Genomic DNA, 19,390 nt, shown 5'->3' on the forward strand with positions numbered 1-19,390 from the left:
GTAAAGTTACTTTAAATCTTTGAAAACTGATCACTGTCAAATTACCTCATTGATTAATCTTGAGAAATACTGTTCTATGAATAATATTCTGGTAAATTAAGGATTAGCCAAGATTTCTGAGAGTTGAACTCTCATTGTTTAGACTCTTCCACATGTGGAACTATTTCCTGTGAGAAAACATGGTGTGTGCTCATCAGAAACAATCTTGCTTTGGTGATTAAATATGGGCCTGTGCTAGGGGGCAATGCTGACTAAATCAATGACAGTTAAAACATATGTGTGTGTGTGTGTGCATATATATGCATTAAATGTGCCAGATACCTTCCAGGAACTTCTCATGTACTAACTCACTACATTCTCATAACACCCCATTAAGTATTATTTTCATCATTTTTATAGAAGAGAGGTTAAGTACCTGCTCAAGGTCATACAGCTATTAAGAGGTAAAGCCAGGTAGGAGTAAAAATCTAAGCATTTTGGTGCCAGAGCTCATTGTCTTAATGACTGTGCTAAATTGTCTGTTCAATTAATATGGTCTCATACTTTGTACACTCTGGATGTATGCTTTAGATGTATGAGAAGCAAGAGAGCATATGAATAGAAAAGCTGAATATCCTGACAGCTGTAAAATCTCCTGGAGGACCATTTTTAAGGCTTGTTTCCTAAGTCAAAGTGGAATGTAGAAAAACTAGATTAATTACTTAGAATTCATTTGTTTCCCTGTACATACCAAATGTTCAGGTAATCACAACCTTCAATTCCTAGGATATTGCATTTCTAAACATGAGGCAAAAGAGAAGCCTTACAGTCTTTTTTTTCACTACTTAATGTTTCCACAAGTCTCAGGCATATATTACTGGAATATCTTCCTCGGTAGTTCTTTATATCATTTTTTTTTTCTTACATTCAAACTCAATATGCTTTCCAAATTTAGCCAAAGTTTACCAAAAAAATTTTTTAAGCTCTGAAATAGCTGCACTGTCATTCACTGAGTTTGTACACTAACCTGAAATGTACACGTGCCAATGACCACATAATTACTGCCACCATATGCAATTAGGTTTCCTGAATTCCCACTCTCAAAGGGATTAAATTCTACCACATGCACATAATCTTCACAATCCACAGTGTAGGCAGCATTTCTTGTGGCATCTTGCTTCATCTTGTATGTCAATACTTGAACAGTTGTAAAAATAAAATAGCCTTCTACTGGACAAGGTCACGAAACTGTGGATGATAGCACAGACACAGTTAAGACAGAAACCATCAAAGTGTTAGTCACTTTCAGCAAATAAAATAAGGACATGGTGTTTCAGATGCCAGAGACAGCTAAACAATTTCAAGTACTTCTTTAAATACTTTATGAGTGATACCTGCAGAATGTATCATAATATCCTGTTTAGATGACCTAAAAGATACAGTAAGTACTTGGAAGATGTAACCACTGTAATAAATATATTCATAAAAATTAATGATACTTAACATTTATGAAGCACCGCTTGTAAGTTCCATGTTGAGGATTTAACTGACATCAGGACACCTATATTTGCAAACTTAAGAGGAAGGTACTACTTACAGTTCCCATTTTACAGAGAAAGAAATGGAGACTTTAATAGGTTAGCTGCCAAGCTCCTAAGGCGAGACAGCATTTAAAATACTTTACTATGTGTTGGACACCAGTGCTAGAGAAGTAAAACACAGCCCTCCACCTTGAAGATTACAATATCCGGTAATGGTCATGATTCAGTGTGAAAAGAGCAATAAAATAAGCAGATCCAAAATAGAGGATCTGGAGGAAGGAGTGCCGAAATGTGTGACATAAAGATAATATTCATAAAACTAGGCACAAAATTTCAACCAGCCTGTCATGGCCTGGTGTGCACTGTGGAAGCAGCATTCCCAGACGAAGCAGCATTCCCAGAGATTTAGGGATCTAAAGAGGTCTTTTTTCTCTTAACTGGATGCAGGAGTTGTTCTGAGAACAGTTGGGCTCAGTAACAAACACATCAAGAACCTGATAAGTATTTATTGAGAATCAGAGGAATCCCACCTCAGGGAGCCTATAAAATAGTAACCATAGGAGAGGGGATCCGGGACTGGGCAATAGTTAAAGGTGACCAGCAGGTGGATGCCCTCAGAGGCAGCGCGGTGTCAGAAGTGGAAAAGATTCCAGGTCAGGAAACTTGGTCCCCTATTCCTCGTTAAACTAGTGCCCAATCTCACTACATTCTCAGGGTTTTACTGTACAAGGCGGGCTGGACTTGTCCTCTAAAACTGGAGGGGAAAAGACGGAAGGAACAACTTAAGTCCTCTCAAAGAACCCCAACACCTCTCCCCAGGCAGGCAAGTCCCGCGAGACCCCGCTACCACCTCCCGAAGCCCCAGGTCAGAAGGAAGAGAGGTGGAGCACGGCCCGGGGAGAGAAGGAACTCGCACGAAAAGGATGCGAGCGCGGGCGGCCAGGAGCAGAGCGGCGCGGCCCCTGGGTTCCCGTGTGATACGCACCAGGGGCGTCGGGAAGTGGTCAGAAGGAATCTGGTCTCCGCTGGGGGCTGCTGCGGCGCGCTCAGAGTTTGTTTCCGGGTCAGAGGGCGGAAGCAGCGATTGGCTCCCGAGCCTTCCCGCGAGATTTAAAATTAAAATGGACAACTTGGAGACTGCAGCTCGGCCGGAGTTTGCTTCTGTTGGGTCTGCACCTAGCGGGTCTACTTTGAGCCAGGTGAGTCTCATGTCTTCCTTACCCTGCTGTCGTACTTTAATTTTTGACTCAGGCTGCGGCTGGGGAGGGGTTTTCGGTGACAGCTAAGTAACCGTCTAGGGTATTATTTTTTCAGTGGCTTTGCTCTCGAGCCTGGTTGGGTCCCGGGGTGTTGAACGGAGTTCACGGTACCTAGTGATGAATAGAGCTAAAAGGTCCTGAGGGATCATCTGCAGACTGGAAGACTGAGCCCCGTAGAGGCCTATTTAGGTTCATTAGGTTGGCAGGAAACCAGGTCCTAGTTCCAAAACGTGCGCAGGCTCCAATTCTGAGACTTCGCCCTCTCCCTATTACATTCTTCTAAGGAATATTTAGGATCAGCATTCCAACGATAATAGCACCAACGACTGCCATTTTTTTTTTTTTTCAATTGAGCACCTAATAAGTGTGCAGGCACTAGGTGGGTTATTTACTTGTGTCTCATAGTTTTATGAGGTAGGAGATCTCTTAACTGGTTTTACATTTAAGGAAATTAATATTCATCAGAGATTTTAAATACTGAAGACCATACATCTCTTAAATTGGGGAACCTGATGTGGGCCCTGGAATGTCTGACTCAAAAATTCTTTTACCATCTCACACTGTCTCTACAGTGATAATTTCCTGTCTCATAATTTTTGCTACACTGCAGTTTGGAATCCAGTTTTTTAAAACAAGTATTTATTATCGATGCCACCTTCTACTGTTTTTGTATAGTGCAGCCTAACATTCAGAGTGCTTGCATATTCATTGTCTCATTGACTTCTCATAACTGGCTGGAAGGTATTATTCCTGTTTTCTATGTGATGATACTTTACCTAGGCAGTCAGTTGTAAAACTGACTGCCTAGGCTTATACAGACAGCTAGCTGCTGACAAGCTGAGACTACACCAGTGTTGGCAAACTAGGGCACTACTTGCTTTTGTTTTTTTGCAGTCAGTTCCTGAGCTAAGAATAGATTTTACATGTTTGAATAGTTGAAACAAAAACAAGAGAATAATATTTTGTGAAACTTAATTTTAATTTCCATAAAGTTTTGTTGAAGCACAGCTATGCTCATTTGTTTATGTATTGTCTGTGGCTATTTTCGTACAGCAAGATCAAGTAGAATAGTTGTGACATCTAGACCATATGCCTTGCACTCCTTAAATATTTACTATTTTGGTCCTTTCCAAAAAGTGTTCTGACCCCTGGATGAGACTGTTGGCTTTTATATGTGCCAGACACTGTTAAAAGCTAAACTTGTATTTATGTCATTTACTTTTCACAAAATCCTGTGAGATAGGAACTATTATTTTCATTTTCAGTACAAGGAGGCTGAGGCAGGGGCGGTGACATAACTTGGCATAGATCTCATAGCTATTAAGTTAATTCTTGACTAGTTTTCATTCTTAGCAATCTGAACTCATATTACTTTTAAATAACACTCTAAATTATTTAGTGCTAAAGATTTGTCAGGTAAACTGATCATATCACTGAAAATTTACTTTTTCACTTTCGTTTTTTTTTTTTTTTTTTTTCTTTTAAGAAGTGAGGGTGATGGGCACCTGGGTGACTCAGTTGAGCATCTGACTTCAGCTCAGGTCATGATCTCATGGTTTGTGAGTTTGAGCCCTGCATTGGGCTCTCTGCCATCAGGGCAGAGTCTGCTTTGGATCCTCTGTCCCCTCTCTTTCTGCCCCTCTCTGGCATGTGCGCTCGCTCGCTCTCCCTCTCTCTCAAATAAGCCTTTAAAAAAAAGAAATGAAGGTGATATTTTGAAGAGAAATATAACTTTTAGCAACTTACTAGTATTTGTATAAATGTAGATATTGTAAAGTTTTTTATTTGTATCTTTAAATTGCATCACTGATGCAACTATGAATTATTGCTGTAAATGTTATGTACCCATTTTCTTGATCATATAAACCCAAAATACCTAGTAAATATCTGGAATTCTATTTATGCCACATAAAGAAAGAAAACGATAACAGGAAGCTAATAAATGGGATATGTACAGTAGAATATACCCAAAATAAGATAATGGCATATGAATATGTTAGAAATGAGCATACTTAAGAGGAGGTAGGAAAAAAACAACTTTTAGCGGGCATAACTGTAAACTCAGAGAAAGGAATTACTTCTTTGTTTACACTTGGGCTTATAAGACATTGGAACTACATCCAGTTGTTTTGAAAGACTTTTGTCTGTCAAAAGAAGTTATGTAATACAGTGATTTAAGAGCACAGCTTATGGAGTTAAGCATCTTGGGTTTAAGTCTGTTTTGCCATTTGCTAGCTGAGTGACATGGGGCATCCCATTCTTCAAAGGTAAAATGAAGATAATAATAGACCTTCCTCATAGGACTCTTGCAAAGATTGAATAAGGTAATAAATATTAAGCTTTTGAAAAATTTCTGGCACCAAGAAACTGCTGAATATTAGATATTGTATTGGTTATCTATTGCTGTGTAACAAACCATCCAAAACTTAGTGGATTTAAAACAGCAACCACTTTATTTGCTTAAGATACTGTGGACCAGCAATGGCTGGACTCAGCTAAGTGGTTCTGCTAGTCTTGCCTGGGATCACTAATGTGGCTGCAGTTCCTCTGGCAGGTTGATGGGGGCTGGAAAGTCTAATATAGCCTCCCATGTCTTTGAGTTGGTGTTGGTTGTCAACTGGAGTGCAGTGGTTCTCTTTTCTATGGCCTCTTGAGCAGGTGAGCTTGGACTTTTTCATATGGCAGTCTAGAGTAAGAAAGAGAGTAAGAACTAAAGCTGCAAAGCCTTGTATCAGGAGGCCCCTAAGATCACCCACAGGTTGGATGTCTGCTAAGGCTCAGAGGACTCAGCATCTAGTTGTGCCCATACCTCTAATTTATTACAGCAACAAGATGCTAAACAAAATCAACAAAGAGCGAAGCTGCATGGGGAGACGGTGCAGGAAGCAAAGTCCTGGGGTGATCAGGCATAAGCTTACAGAAGTCTGTTCTTAGTGGAGTCACATAGGACATGCTTAAGTCCTCCAGCAAAATGTCTTGACAACCCATATGAAATAGTGTCTATCAGGAAAACTCTTTAGAGACGCAGTGCCCAGGGTACTGATGTAGGTATCCTCTGTCTGTGTTCTAAAATTCCAGACTCAGAAAGAAAGCATTGTTTTCAGCATAAACTATATTATTTGTATAAACAGTTTAGCCACAGTGAGCCACTCTTACTGGGAACCCTCCTGAATTCTGAGTTCCCAGGTGCAGCCAAGGGCCAACCTTGTAGGCAGGACTTTCAAAAGATAGATATCAGGCATGCTGTAGTAACTCTTTTTTTTTTTTATTAAAAAAAAATTTTTTTTTAGCGTTTATTTTTTTGAGACAGAGCATGAACGGGGGAGGGTCAGAGAGAGAGGGAGACACAGAATCCGAAACAGGCTCCAGGCTCCAAGCTGTCAGCACAGAGCCTGACGCGGGGCCCGAACTCACAGACCATGAGATCATGACCTGAGCCGAAGTTGGACGCTCAACTGACTAAGCCACCCAGGCGCCCCTGTAGTAGTAAGTCTTTTCAACATGGGCCTTTTGCGAGCCAGGCTTGGAACTCCCATGACGTCATTCTTGCCATATTCACTTGGTAAATCAAGTCACTAGACTGACCCATATTTAAAAGGGTAAAAAAGTAGACCAGTTATTTTGGGATAATGTAGGGATGGGAGGAAATTGGTCTTTTTCTTTTTCTTTTTTTAATTTACCACACATATTACCATCTATCTCAAAACAAATATAACAAATATTTTGAAACTCCTTTACTTAGCTATGTCTGTGTCTATAATTACTAAGTTTATAGAATTTACATATCTGTTTTATATGAATTTTCACACTGAAGGTTGGATTTTGTTATTTTAAAAGATTTGGCTTAAGAAAACTAAAGGAGAGGAAAATATGATTGTGCAGAAGTTGTGTTGTTCTGTTTTCCTAAATTTAATTAAAAGCAATCTTAGTAAATATGAAATGACCTTTCATTCATTACTTATTTTTCCCTAACTCTGCTTTCTTACACATGTTAAATATTAGTTTCCAATTAAAATAAAGCTTTTTAACATTGCATTTTGTTCTACTTTCAGAGAATGGCTGTGCTTGATCAAAAGTCTATCTTGGATATGATTAAAGAGTTCAGAAGGAATTGGCACATTCTTTGTGACTCTGAGAGAACTACTGTATGTGGCGCAGACTCCATGCTCTTGGCATTGCAGCTTTCCATGGCAGACAACAACAAACAGGTTAGTAGACTAAATTTGGGTTTACTTATTTTTTTAAAGTGAATTTTGGTAGCTGCTCATTTTAATTATATCAATTTCTTTGCAGTATATGTCCTCCTATGATAATGTCAATATAGTATTTTCAAAAATGCCTCTGTATATCTACATCAAAATATTACAATTGGATTTGACATGATTTGCTTCAAAATTAAGGCCTTCATATGTATAATTTAACGTAGGACATGCATATTCAATGTTTAATTTGAAATCTTGAGATAAATGTGCAACTAGTATTATGGTTAAAAATGTATTTATGACTTCTTAAAAAAGTTCTAGAAGGCATACATAAATTATGTTTATTTTAATATAATTTAAGTCTTTTATGACTAATTTCAGACTCAGTGCTATAGATTGATTATTCTAAGCCATGTTATGAATCAGAATTACTTGGGAAGGTTTTTAAACAAATCTTGGAATTCCAGTCTTGGAAATTCTGATTCTTGTAATCTGCACTGAGACTCTGGAAATTGTCTTTTTAAAATCTTTTCTTAATCTGATTCTTATGTAGTTGGCTTGGACCAAACTAGTGTTTGGAATGAGCTGTACCTAAAGGTGTTCAGATGAGAGAAGGATGAATATAAGCTGGAGTGGTAAGAAAATGATTTAAAAATTTTAGATTTTAGGTGATGTACTTAAAGGAAGGGGAAGTCTTTGGATGGCAAGGTTTTAAAGAAGGGATGAAGGAAGGGAAAAGTCAGTTAAGAAGCATCCAGAGGGATCAAAGTCTTGATGGTTTGAATATAACAAAGAGAATGTCTCCTAATATGAAGGGTGGAATAGTTTCAGTGGGCCTGTTGGGCAAGATAGTGAGTGAAATGACATTCTGATGAGTTATTTTAATCTGTTATGTCAGTAGGTTCCAGATTTTTAGATTTCATATACCAATAAAAGTTCCAAAGAAGTATTATACATTGACAGATTTGAACATTTTTCACATTGGCAAATAAGACCATTGAGAAAAACTAGTTACTTGGAACCATAATTTTGGAAAAGGAAGAATATTTTAACACCTAAAAATTAGGAATTGTATAATCTTAAAACAAGAGATAGTCTTTGTTATACATGATAGTTGGAAGTTTTGTGTGTTTACAACATGTGTGTATATTTTTGCATATATATTAAGATAAACTTTGAACATAGAAAGATTTTGACAAAATTCTGACATAGTCATTCTTTTAACAAATATTTGAGTTTTTACTATGTGTTAGACCTTTTTCTAAATTTTTTTTTTAATGTTTATTTATTTTTGAGAAGAGAGAGACAGAGCATGAGCAGGGGAGGAGAGAGAAAGAGGGAGACACAGAATCCGAAACAGGCTCCAGGCTCTGAGCTGTCAGCACAGAGCCCGACGTGGGGCTCGAACTCATGGACCATGAGATCATGACCTGAGCCGAAGTCGGATGCTTAACGGACTGAGCCACCCAGGCGCCCCTGTACTAGACCTTATTCTAAACATTCTGAGCAGGGCACCTGGGTAGCTCAGTTGGTTAAGCATCTGACTTCGGCTCAGGTCATGATTTCACATTTTGTGAGATCGAGTCCCATATTGGGCTCTGTGCTGGCGGTGTGGAGCCTGCTTGAGATTCTCTCTCTCTCTCTCTCTCTCTCTCTCTCTCTCTCTCTCTCTCTTTCTCTCTCCCTCCCTCTCTCCCTCCTCCTCTCCCTCCTCCTCTCCCTCCTTCTCTCCCTCCCTCTCCCCCTCCCTCTCCCCCTCCCTCTCCCTCTCCCCCTCCCTCTTCCCCTCCCTCTTTCGCCTTGCCCCTCCCCCATTTGCATGTGTGCATGCTCTCTCTCTCAAAAATAAATAAAGAAACTTTAAACATTCTGAAGGAAACTATTGCTCTTATGACATTAATCTTCTAGTGGGGAGAGACAGAGATAATAAATAAGATATTTAATATTTTAGGTCAAGTACTGTAGAGAAAAAAACACAGATTTGCGCTTAAGGAATGTATCGAGTTTGGGGTAAAAGATTTCTTGCAATTTGAAAAAGGATGGTCAAGGAAGGCCTCATCTGCAAGTTGCCATTTAAGCAAAGATTCAAAAAGGAAAAGAAGGAACTAGGCATGGAAATTTTTGTGGGAAGGGACTACCAGGCAAAATGGAAGGGCTCTGAAGTGGGAATGTGCCTGGCATGTTCAAGGAACAGCAAAGAGGCCAACACAGCTGTTTATATAAATGTTAATTGTTAATTTCTTCCCTTTCATTTTCCCTTCCCCCAATTTTTTTTCTTTTCTTTTCTATTTATTTATTTTTTAGCTTCTGTGTGCCAAGCATTGTGATAAGTGTTGAGGTTAAAATGATGAACAAAACCAGACATTCCTCCTGCCTAGCTTATTACCTAGTGGGTGAGGTAGACATTTAGTAGAGAAAAATACAAATAAATGTAAAACTATGGCTGTGAGAAGAGGTGTATGAGGCTGTGAGACCAGGGAGTTGACCTGGTTGGAGAGATCAAGTTGAACTGTAAAGCAAGGAGAGCAGTTAACTAGGCAAAGAGTTGGGGCAAGATGATGAGGATGAAGGAATAGCATATGCAGAGGCCTTGGGCAGGAGACAGTAGGTAGAGTTTGTGAAAATTCAAAAGAACCAGGGTAGCTGAAGTGGTGGTGGTTACATGACCCATTTGTCTGCTTTTTTTATTTTTAATCATAGTCATTGTTAAAAATCAATTCTATCTAGGTATTTGGGAAAAAAAATGGAAGTAGCACTTTTTGGAGTTTGTGTTTAAAAAAAAGTTAAACTTTCAGAAGAGTCACAAGAATAGTACACTGAACTCCTTTATGCCCTTCACTTAGATTCACCAGTTAATATTTTGCTACCTTTGCATCATTCCTTTAATATTTTTGTACATGTATATCATAGAAATAGATAAATACACACAGATATATATTGCACACATACATACATATTATTCATATTATTCTATATGAACCATTTGATGGTAAGTAGCAGACACCCTGAATTTTTATCCCTAGACACTCTTGTTGTTGTACATTCTGTGGAGTTTGACAAATATATAAGACATGTATCCGCCTTTATAGTATTGTACAGAATTGTCTCCCTGCCCTAAAATTCCTCTCTGCTCCACCTATTTATCCTTCCCTCTCCCCAACCCCTGGCAACCACTGATCTTTTAATTGTCAGCATAGATTTGCCTTTTTCAGAATGTCATGTAGTTGGCATTGTGAAGTATATATAGCCTTTTCAGATTGGCTTCTTTTACTTTCTTTCAGATGCATTCATGGTCCCTCCATGTCTTTTCATGGCTTAATAGCTCATTTCTTTTCAGCAGTGAATAGTATTCCACTATATGAATCTATCAGTTTATCCATTCATCTTTTACTTTCCTTCCAACCAATATTCAATAAGATATTCAATATTTAATAGGTTCTTTAGTTTAATAATTATTGGGTTTGCTGTTACCCTTTTTTTTTTTTTAATATTTTATTTTTGAGTACTCTCTACACCCAACGTGGGGCTCAAACAACCCTGAGATCAAGAGTCGCGTGCTCTACCAGCTGAGTCAGCCTCTGTTATCATCTCTTAATTTCCAAGAGCTCTTTTTTTTCTCTCTTTTTGAAATATTGTTCTGTTCTTCCTGCAAGCATATAGTATTTCTCCTTTGAGACTATTAATACATTTTTTTTTGAGGTTTTCTTCTTGTGTAATATTTCCTCTAAGTTCCTTGTTTTATTAGTCTTGTTTGGGAAGAGTTTCCTTTCTTCCTACTAGAGACTTTCTTCATGATGATCCTTGACCATCCACTTACATTTAAGTGGAACACTAAAATGCTTACTGGAAACTCTTCATGGAGTATTAGAGTTTGTCAATCCGACCTAACTGGGCTAGTTGGCTGGGGAACATTTGATGCCTATCTCTTTAGGATATCCCTTTTAGAACAGTTTTCTCAGAAAAGAGTCCTCTTTGCCCCTGCACGAATAGTGTAAAGTTGAGCTGCCAAGTGTTGGGTGCTTGAAAGAAGTATCAACATTTAGAATATAAATGGTCATGTGATTCTTATTGTTTCCATTTGGGTACTCTTGTTTTCAATTGAACCCTTCAGTCCAGAGACTGTTTTACGCTCTCCAGGGAATAAACCGCCAATTTTCTGCCAAAGTAGATGACTGTTCTCCCCTTTCTCGGCAGAAATTAATTATTAGACAAAGTCTAAAAGAAGATTATCCAGAGAGGTAAGCACAGTACTGAGGCTACTTCAGAAATCTCTTCACTGGGGGTGCCTTGGTGGCATCGAACTCTTGGTTTTGGCTCAGGTCATGATCTCACAGTTTGTGAGATTGAGTCCCGCCCTGGGCTCTGTGCTGACAGCATGAAACCTGCTTGGGATTCTCCCTTTCTCTCCCCTTAACCCCGTCTCCTCTCTGTCTCTTTCTCTTTCTCTCTCTTAAAAATAAATAAATGTTTAAAAAAAGAAATCTCTTCCCTGGCAAGTATCTTCATTATCACCTTTTGCTGGGCAGATTTTCTTCTAGTGGACATAGTAAGAGTGTTGACCTTTAGAACATTTATGTATTTATGTATTAATTTATATATTTATTTATTTGTTTCTGAGAAAGAGAGTGAGAGAAAGAGAAAGAGCATGGGCGAGGAGGGCAGGATCAGGGAGAGGGAGAGAGAATCTTGAGCAAGCTCCGTGCCCATCGCTGAGCCCAACCAAACGCAGGGCTCGATCTCTCATGACTCTGTCATGTCACGACTAGACATCATGACCTGAGCCAAAATCAAGAGTCTGAAGCTTGGCTGAATAAGCCGCCCAGGTGCCCTGCCCTATAAAGAGTGTTGATGTTTAGAGGCTTTGACTTTATCTGGCAGGGTGGGCAGGGAGGGTCTCTGATGCAACTTTCCACCTTTCTTATGCTTAGCTTTGTCTCCTAAAACTTGTGCTCAGCGTTCATAAAAACCAGCTTCTTTAGTGTCAGGGAATGGTAGTTACCAGGGAAATATAGGCTCCATCATTTGCTTACCCATCTGTATTGGCACTTTCTCATTGTTTTTGAGCTTTTGGGTTTTTATTTTCATTTTTTTAAATTAAATTTTAGTTAATGTACAGTCCAATATTTGTTTTAGGAGTAGAATTCAGTGATTCATCCCTTACATACAACACCCAGTGCTCATCATAACAAGTGCCCTCCTTAATACCTCTCACCCATCTAGCCCATCTCCCACCCACCTCCCTCCATCAACCCTCAGTTTATTCTGTATCATTAAGAGTCTCCTGTGGTTTCTTTCCGTCTCTCCTCCCCCCCCCCCGCCCCTTCCCATATGTTTATTTGTTTTGATTCTTAAATTCCACATGAGTGAAATCATATGGTGTTTGTCTTTCTCTGATTGACTTAATACACTCTAGCTCTATCCACGTCATTGCAAATGGCAAGATTTCATTTTTTTAAAAATATTTATTTATTTTTGAGAGAGAGAGAGCACGCAGAGTGTGAGCAGGGAAGGGGCAGAGAGAGAGGGACACACAGAATCCGAAGGCAGGCTCCAGGCTCAGAGCTGTCGGCAACAGAGCCAGACACAGGTCTCAAACTCGTGAACTGCCAGATCATTACCTGAGCTGAGGTCGGATGCTTAACTGACAGCCACCTACGTGCCCCAAGATGTCATTCTTTTGATGACTGAGTAATATTCCATTGTATGTATATACCACATCTTCTTTATCCATTCATCAGTTGATGGACATTTGGGCTCTTTCCATAGTTTGGCTATTGTTGATAATGCTGCTGTAAACATCAAGATGCATGCACCTCTTTGAATCTGTATTTTTGTATCCTTTGGGTAAATACCTAATAGTGCAATTGCTGGATTGTAGGGTAGTTCTATTTTAGTTGTTTTGTTTTCCAGAGTGTCTACCAGTTTGCATTCCCACCAACAGTGCAAGTGGGTTCCCCTTTCTCCGTATTCTTGGCAACCCATTGTTTCTTGTGTTGTTAATTTTAGCCATTCTGACAGGTGTGAGGTGGTATCTCATCTGGTTTTGATTTGCATTTCCCTGATGCTGAGTGATATTGAGCATCTTTTTTTTTAATGTTTATGTATTTATTTATTTTTGAGGTGACTGGGGGAAGGGCAGAGAGAGGTCAGAGAATCTCAGGCAGGCTCCTCGTTGTCAGCATAGACTCCGATGTGAGGCTCCATCTCCCCAACCTGAGATCATGACCTGAGCTGAGATCTAGAGTCAGATGCTTAACCAACTGAGCCACCCAGGTGGCCCAGTTGAGCATCTTTTCATGTGTCTGTTAGCCATCTGGATGTCTTTGGAAAAGTGTTTATTCATGTCGTCTCCCCATTTCTTAATTGGGTTATTTGATTTTTGGGTGTTGAGTTTGATAACTTCTTTATAGATTTTGGATACTCTTTATCAGATATGTCATTTGCAAATATCTTCTCCCATTTAATAGGCTGCCTTTTAGTGTTATTGATTATTTCCTTTGCTGTACAGAAGCTTTTTATCTTAATGAAGTCCCAATAGTTGATTATTTTTTTTGACCTTTTGTAATTTCTTTTATGGACAATTCAGTCATGAAAAAATATTTTCTATTTTCTCTTTTATTTATTTATTTATTTTTATTTTTTGTTTTTTTCCATTTGATTCCTCCTTATTAGTTCCTGGTAAGGAGGCAGTAAAAATAAGCCGCTCTAAAAACCGATTAACTTTATTTACTTTTTCATTTTTGATAATATCTTAATTTTGAAATTTCCCAGAAGTCCTTGTGATTATTTAAATTTTTTCTCATGTACAGTGATAAAATGATTGGTACTTTGTCTCACAGGATCCCCCTTAGGGTCTCTTGTAGGGCTGGTTTAGTGGTGACGAATTCCTTCAGTTTTTGTTTGTTTGGGAAGACCTTTATCTCTCCTTCTATTCTAAATGACAGACTTGCTGGATAAAGGATTCTCGGCTGCATATTTTTTCTGTTCATCACATGGAAGATCTCCTGCCATTCCTTTCTGGCCTGCCAAGTTTCAGTAGAGATCCGTCACTAGTCTTATCAGTCTCCCTTTATATGTTAGAGCATGTTTATCCCTAGCTGTTTTCAGAATTTTCTCTTTATCCTTGTATTTTGCCAGTTTCACCATGATATGTCGTGCAGAAGATCGATTCAAGTTATGTCTGAAGGGAGTTCTCTGTGCCTCTTGGATTTCAATGCCTTTTTCCTTCCCCAGATCAGGGAAGTTCTCAGCTATTATTTCTTCAAGTACACCTTCAGCACCTTTCCCTCTCTCTTCCTCCTCTGGAATACCAATTATGCGTATATTATTTCTCTTTAGTGCATCACTTAGTTCTCTAATTTTCCCCTCATACTCCTGGATTTTTTTATCTCTCTTTTTCTCAGCTTCTTCTTTTTCCATAATTTTATCTTCTAGTTCACCTATTCTCTCCTCTGCCTCTTCAATTCGAGCCGTAGTTGTCTCCATTTTATTTTGCAACTCATTGATAGCATTTTTTTAGCTCCTCCTGGCTGTCCCTTAGTCCCTTGATCTCTGTAGCAAGAGATTCTCTGCTGTCCTCTATACTGTTTTCAAGCCCAGCGATTAATTTTATGACTATTATTCTAAATTCACTTTCTGTTATATTATTTAAATCCTTTTTGATCAGTTCATTAGCTGTTATTTCCTGGAGATTCTTTTGAGGGGAATTCTTCCGTTTGGTCATTTTGGATAGTCCCTGGAGTGGTGCGGACCTTCAGGGCATTCAGGGCACTTCCCCTGTGCTGTGGTGTGTAACTGGAGTTGGTGGGCGGGGCCGCAGTCAGACCTGATGTCTGCCCCCAGCCCACCCCTGGGGCCACAGTCAGACTGGTGTGTGCCTTCTCTTCCCCTCTTCTAGGGGCGGGATTCACTGTGGGGTGGCGTGGCCCATCTGGGCTACTTGCACACTGCCAGGCTTGTGGTGCTGGGGATCTGGCGTATTAGCTGGGGTGGATCGGCAAGGTGCAAGGGGCGGGAGGGGCAGGCTCAGCTCGCTTTTCCTTCGGAGATCCACTTTGGGAGGGGCCCTGCGGCACCGGGAGGGAGTCAGACCCGCCGGAGGGATGGATCCTCAGAAGCACAGCTTTGGGTGTTTGCGCGGAGCAAGCAAGTTCCCTGGCAGGAACTGGTTCCCTTTGGGATTTTGGCTGGAGGATGGTAGAGGGAGATGGCGCTGGTGAGCACCTTTGTTCCCCACCAAACTGAGCTCTGTCGTCCAGGGCTCAGCAACTCTCCCTCCCGTTGTCCTCCAGCCTTCCCGCTCTCCGAGCAGAGCTGTTAACTTATGACCTCCCAGATGCTAAGTCCCGCTTGCTGTCGGAACACACTCCCTCAGGCCCCTCCACTTTTGCAAGCCAGACTGGGGGACTCTGCTTGGCCGGCAGGCCGCCCCTCCGCCTCAGCTCCCTCCCGCCAGTCCGTGGAGCGCGCACCGCCTCGCCGCCCTTCCTACCCTCTTCCGTGGGCTTCTCGTCTGCACTTAGCTCCAGAGACCCCGTTCTGCTAGTCTTCTGGCAGTTTTCTGGGTTATTTAGGCAGGTGTAGGTGGAATCTAAGTGATCAGCAGGACGCGTGGTGAGCCCAGCGTCCTCCTACGCCGCCATCTTCCAGTGATCTCTATTTTCTCTTTTAGTTTTAGGTGTTTTATACCAGGAGGGGTTTTTCTACATATCCAGCCAGGCAGATTTCCCTGTTAATGTGTCTATTTTAAGTTATAACAGATGGTATACATTCTTTCTGCCTCTTGTTTTGATCATCCAGTATTGTTTTCAAGACCTCTTTAGGTATGATAGAAAAGTTGATCTAATTTATTCATTGTAACAATCATCCTTTGTGTGACTGATACATTTTACTCAGTGATGGACCTTTGGGTTGTTTGAAGTTTTTTTGGTATCATAAACAATTCTGCATTGAAATGAGATGTCTGTGCATGGAAAAAGAGTTTCTCTAGGCTCTCTACACAGCAGGTCATATGATAGATACATCTTTGATTTGATGCTACCACATTGCTCTTCCACTTGGTTATTAGAATTTACATTTATTTTATTTTATATTTTTAAAGTTTATTTACTTAGAGAGAGAGAGATCTGGGGAGGAGTAGAGAGGTGGGGGGAGAGGGAGAGGGAGAAGGAGAGAGAGAGAGAGCGAGAGAGAGGAAATCCTAAGCAGGCTCCACACTGCCAGCATGGAGCCTCTTGGAAAAGAGAAAAAGTGGTATTTCATTTTAATTTTTCTATTAACTAAAGCATTCAAACATCTTTTAAATGCTTATTTGACTATTTAGGTATCCTCTTTTTATTGTCAGTGCATGCATATTCTTTTGCTTATTTTACTGTTGAGTTGTTTTTATCTCTTTTACTCTTTAAAAGAGTTCTACATGTTCTTTAGATACTCTCTTTGTAATACACATTGTTAATATCTTCCAATATGCTCCATTTTACTATTCACTAGATATAGTTGCTTTACATTGTTTCACCAGAATTTATATGCTAGACTTCTCTACTGTGTCTTACTTGGTATGATCAGGTACTTATTGGACATTTTACCTTGATGTCTAGTACTGTCTCTGCATCACTTTTTTTAAAAGTAGACCATATTGTTTCCTCTGTCAATTTACCTTCTTGTTCATATTCTGAGTCTCAATTATGCATACCATTGTTCACCCAGTCTGTGAAACTAGACACCCAAGGGTCATTTTAAAGTCTCTTTCCTTTGTTCTCCATTGCAATCCACATTCAAGTCTTTCCAATTTACTGCCTGAATGTTAAAAAAAAAAAAAAAAAATCTCTCCTTTAATAACCTGAAGAAATGGTACTAAGGTAAGTAATAGATTCTGAGGATATTGTAAAAATGGAATAAGCTAGCCAAAGGTTAAACTTTGGTAACCATACACTGGAAAATAAGGAGAGAGAGAAATTGAGGCAATTATTAAGAATCACTATTGTACAGTAATTGAGTACTATTGTTTTGGAATTAAACGGACTACGTTCAACTCACCTTTTGTTGTTTGTTTATGAATAATTTTTGAAACATAAATATGTCAAAATGCTAAATGTACTGTGAAGAAAATTTTGTTTTCATTGTAAAAATTTTCATATATTGAAATACTCAGGTCAAGTCATTTTATCTTCAGGACTTGTCTGTGTAGCACTCACTCAGGATCTCTTTCTACTTATTAATTTTCTACTTGCTAATTCACTTAATTCACAGTGAAAGTTCAGACTCTGGGTGGGAAAGAAGAGGAGAGGTGAATTGCAACTGAGCTTTTCACAGTTTGTGTATGTGTGTGCACACGTGCAGTGGAGATGGTGGGTTGCAATTCCGTTCGACTCTCACTCCCCATGTAGCGTTAGCTCAGGCATCCCCAACTGTGCTGAGACTTCCAAGTCACTCAGCAATATGAAAAACATACACATATGCCTGCAGGTGCATTCATACGTAATAGTAATAAAAAGGTAGAATTGATTGTATATATGCTTCACCTGTATTTTTCACTCTCTGTTTGAGCTCTGTTTAGGTTTTCAATTATCTGAAGTTTGAGAACATGAGTCTCTAAAAGTATGTGATCCTTTGAATTGAATTTGACTATAGTAAAACTTGCGAATACCTAGTAGAGTTGCTTGTTTACTGGCATGTTTGTTTTCTTAGTTGCTTTAATTGAGATAAAGAAAAGGTACATTAAAATAATCTTTGAGTTTTAGGTTTTGGGAATGTTTTCTGAGGGGAAGTCTTTTTTAGCTTAAATCATCTGACCTCTAGGAGTTTTATACTGCTAAGGTTTTAATTTATTATAGATTCATTGAGGACTATATGGCAAATATATGTGACTTTTTAGATTGCAAATAGTGTTTTAGCTTTTCCTTTCTTTAGAATTGGCTTCATTATTTGAATCTGTCTGGCAATTGTATTATACATGCTATTTTTCACATTAAATAGCCTTAAGAGTGTTACAAATGTTCCAGTGGATGAAACAAAGATATTAATTTTATAACTTCATGGAGACTCACAGCCTGTGGTTAACTGTCAGATTTGAAAATGACCTAACATTGACATAACAAATAAGAAGTGACAGTTTTTACAATTGTATTACATTTATCTAATACTCCCCCCAACAGATAATTATTTTACTTCGAGTAAGAAAAGAGAAAGCAGACTGACATTTTTTATCCCCTACCATTTATCAGGTGTTATTTAATCTGTATAATCTCATTTTATAACCAAGGAAATGTACTCACAGGGATTTCAGTATTTTACCCAAGGTCACACAGCCAATTAATAGAGCTGTTAAGTAGGCCTACTATCTTTTCTCTTTTGATAACAACAAAAATTCCAGGTAGTTACAAATTGTAAAGTTTATTTAAATTTTTGAATAATTATAAAAATAAGTTCAGTAAAATATACAAAGTGCAGTGCTCTGGAAAAATGTAACTCATTTTTTTCTCATTTTATTCTTAGGAAATACAATCTTTCTTATGTCCATTAGAGAATTAAAGCATTGACCATCTTGAACTTCCTTCAGATATTAGCCAGCTGGCATGTTTTCCTAGCAAAACATTTTCTGATTTGACCACAAGCTCTCTGAATCAGTTGTTACTGGTTTGAATAATAGAATATGCTGTCATGGTGGGCACCTGATCACAAAAACTGATATCTGGAGTACATTTTTATTTGGATTTAAAATGTTTTTACAATCCCAGTATAAACACTGTTAATCTAGTCAAAACCTTCTCACAAGATCAAGAGTTTGCATATTTGAACTAGTCATAGTCCACAGAATGAGAGTAAATTATACATTTACATTAGGCATACGTTTAATTTATTTTTAATGTGAGGAATGCCATACCAAAATAGTTTTGGAATTTTTGAGATAAAACAATTTAGTTTTGAAACTCTAAATAACTGGATTTATTTAACTTAGATACATTTGGAAATTTAATTGTGTAATTTTTACGGGATTGGGAAGTGAGGTGTACAATTTTAGATTCAATGCTGAGAAATTACAAATCTGACTTACATTTGGGTTATGGATTCAAGGTTTGAGAGTTACTTTTTTTTTTGTTTTTCATTGAATTAATTTCATGAAATATAATTAATTTTTATAATTTTGGTATAACAGGTCCCTCCAAGGATAGTAAGGGTAATTTTCTTAGTTGTTTCCATACAGATGAGTAAAAAGTTAATTATTTTAAGGCAGTTTGGACATATTGTCTTCAATTTGGATAGTAACTAGACAATGTGGCTTATTTTTATAAAAGAAATATAGATTTGAAAGAAATATAGATTTAATAGAAAGTACTGTATTATTTGGGTCTGTTTGATTCTCATTAGTCTTCTTAGGCTAAAGATGATGTTACAATTTTAGTTCCAGTGA

General features: G+C 38.6%; 2 protein-coding genes across 2 annotated transcripts in view; one reads left to right on the top strand and one right to left on the bottom strand.

The window, feature by feature from the left end:
* Window positions 1-2,608, bottom strand: part of NUP37 (nucleoporin 37) — a 45,199-nt gene extending 42,591 nt beyond the window's left edge. The window contains exons 1-2 of the mRNA XM_015068795.3: window positions 2,506-2,608; window positions 1,007-1,227 (exon numbers count right to left, since the gene is read on the bottom strand). Coding sequence (XP_014924281.2) covers window positions 1,007-1,162 — 156 coding nt within the window. The 5' untranslated portion in view covers window positions 1,163-1,227; window positions 2,506-2,608. The remainder of the gene's footprint in view (window positions 1-1,006; window positions 1,228-2,505) is intronic.
* Window positions 2,078-19,390, top strand: part of PARPBP (PARP1 binding protein) — a 69,353-nt gene continuing 52,040 nt past the window's right edge. Inside the window, exons 1-2 of the mRNA XM_015068797.3 lie at window positions 2,078-2,719; window positions 6,832-6,987. Coding sequence (XP_014924283.3) covers window positions 2,444-2,719; window positions 6,832-6,987 — 432 coding nt within the window. The 5' untranslated portion in view covers window positions 2,078-2,443. The remainder of the gene's footprint in view (window positions 2,720-6,831; window positions 6,988-19,390) is intronic.

The sequence above is a fragment of the Acinonyx jubatus genome, chromosome B4, assembly GCF_027475565.1.
Source record: "Acinonyx jubatus isolate Ajub_Pintada_27869175 chromosome B4, VMU_Ajub_asm_v1.0, whole genome shotgun sequence".
Classification (NCBI taxonomy): Eukaryota; Metazoa; Chordata; class Mammalia; order Carnivora; family Felidae; genus Acinonyx; species Acinonyx jubatus.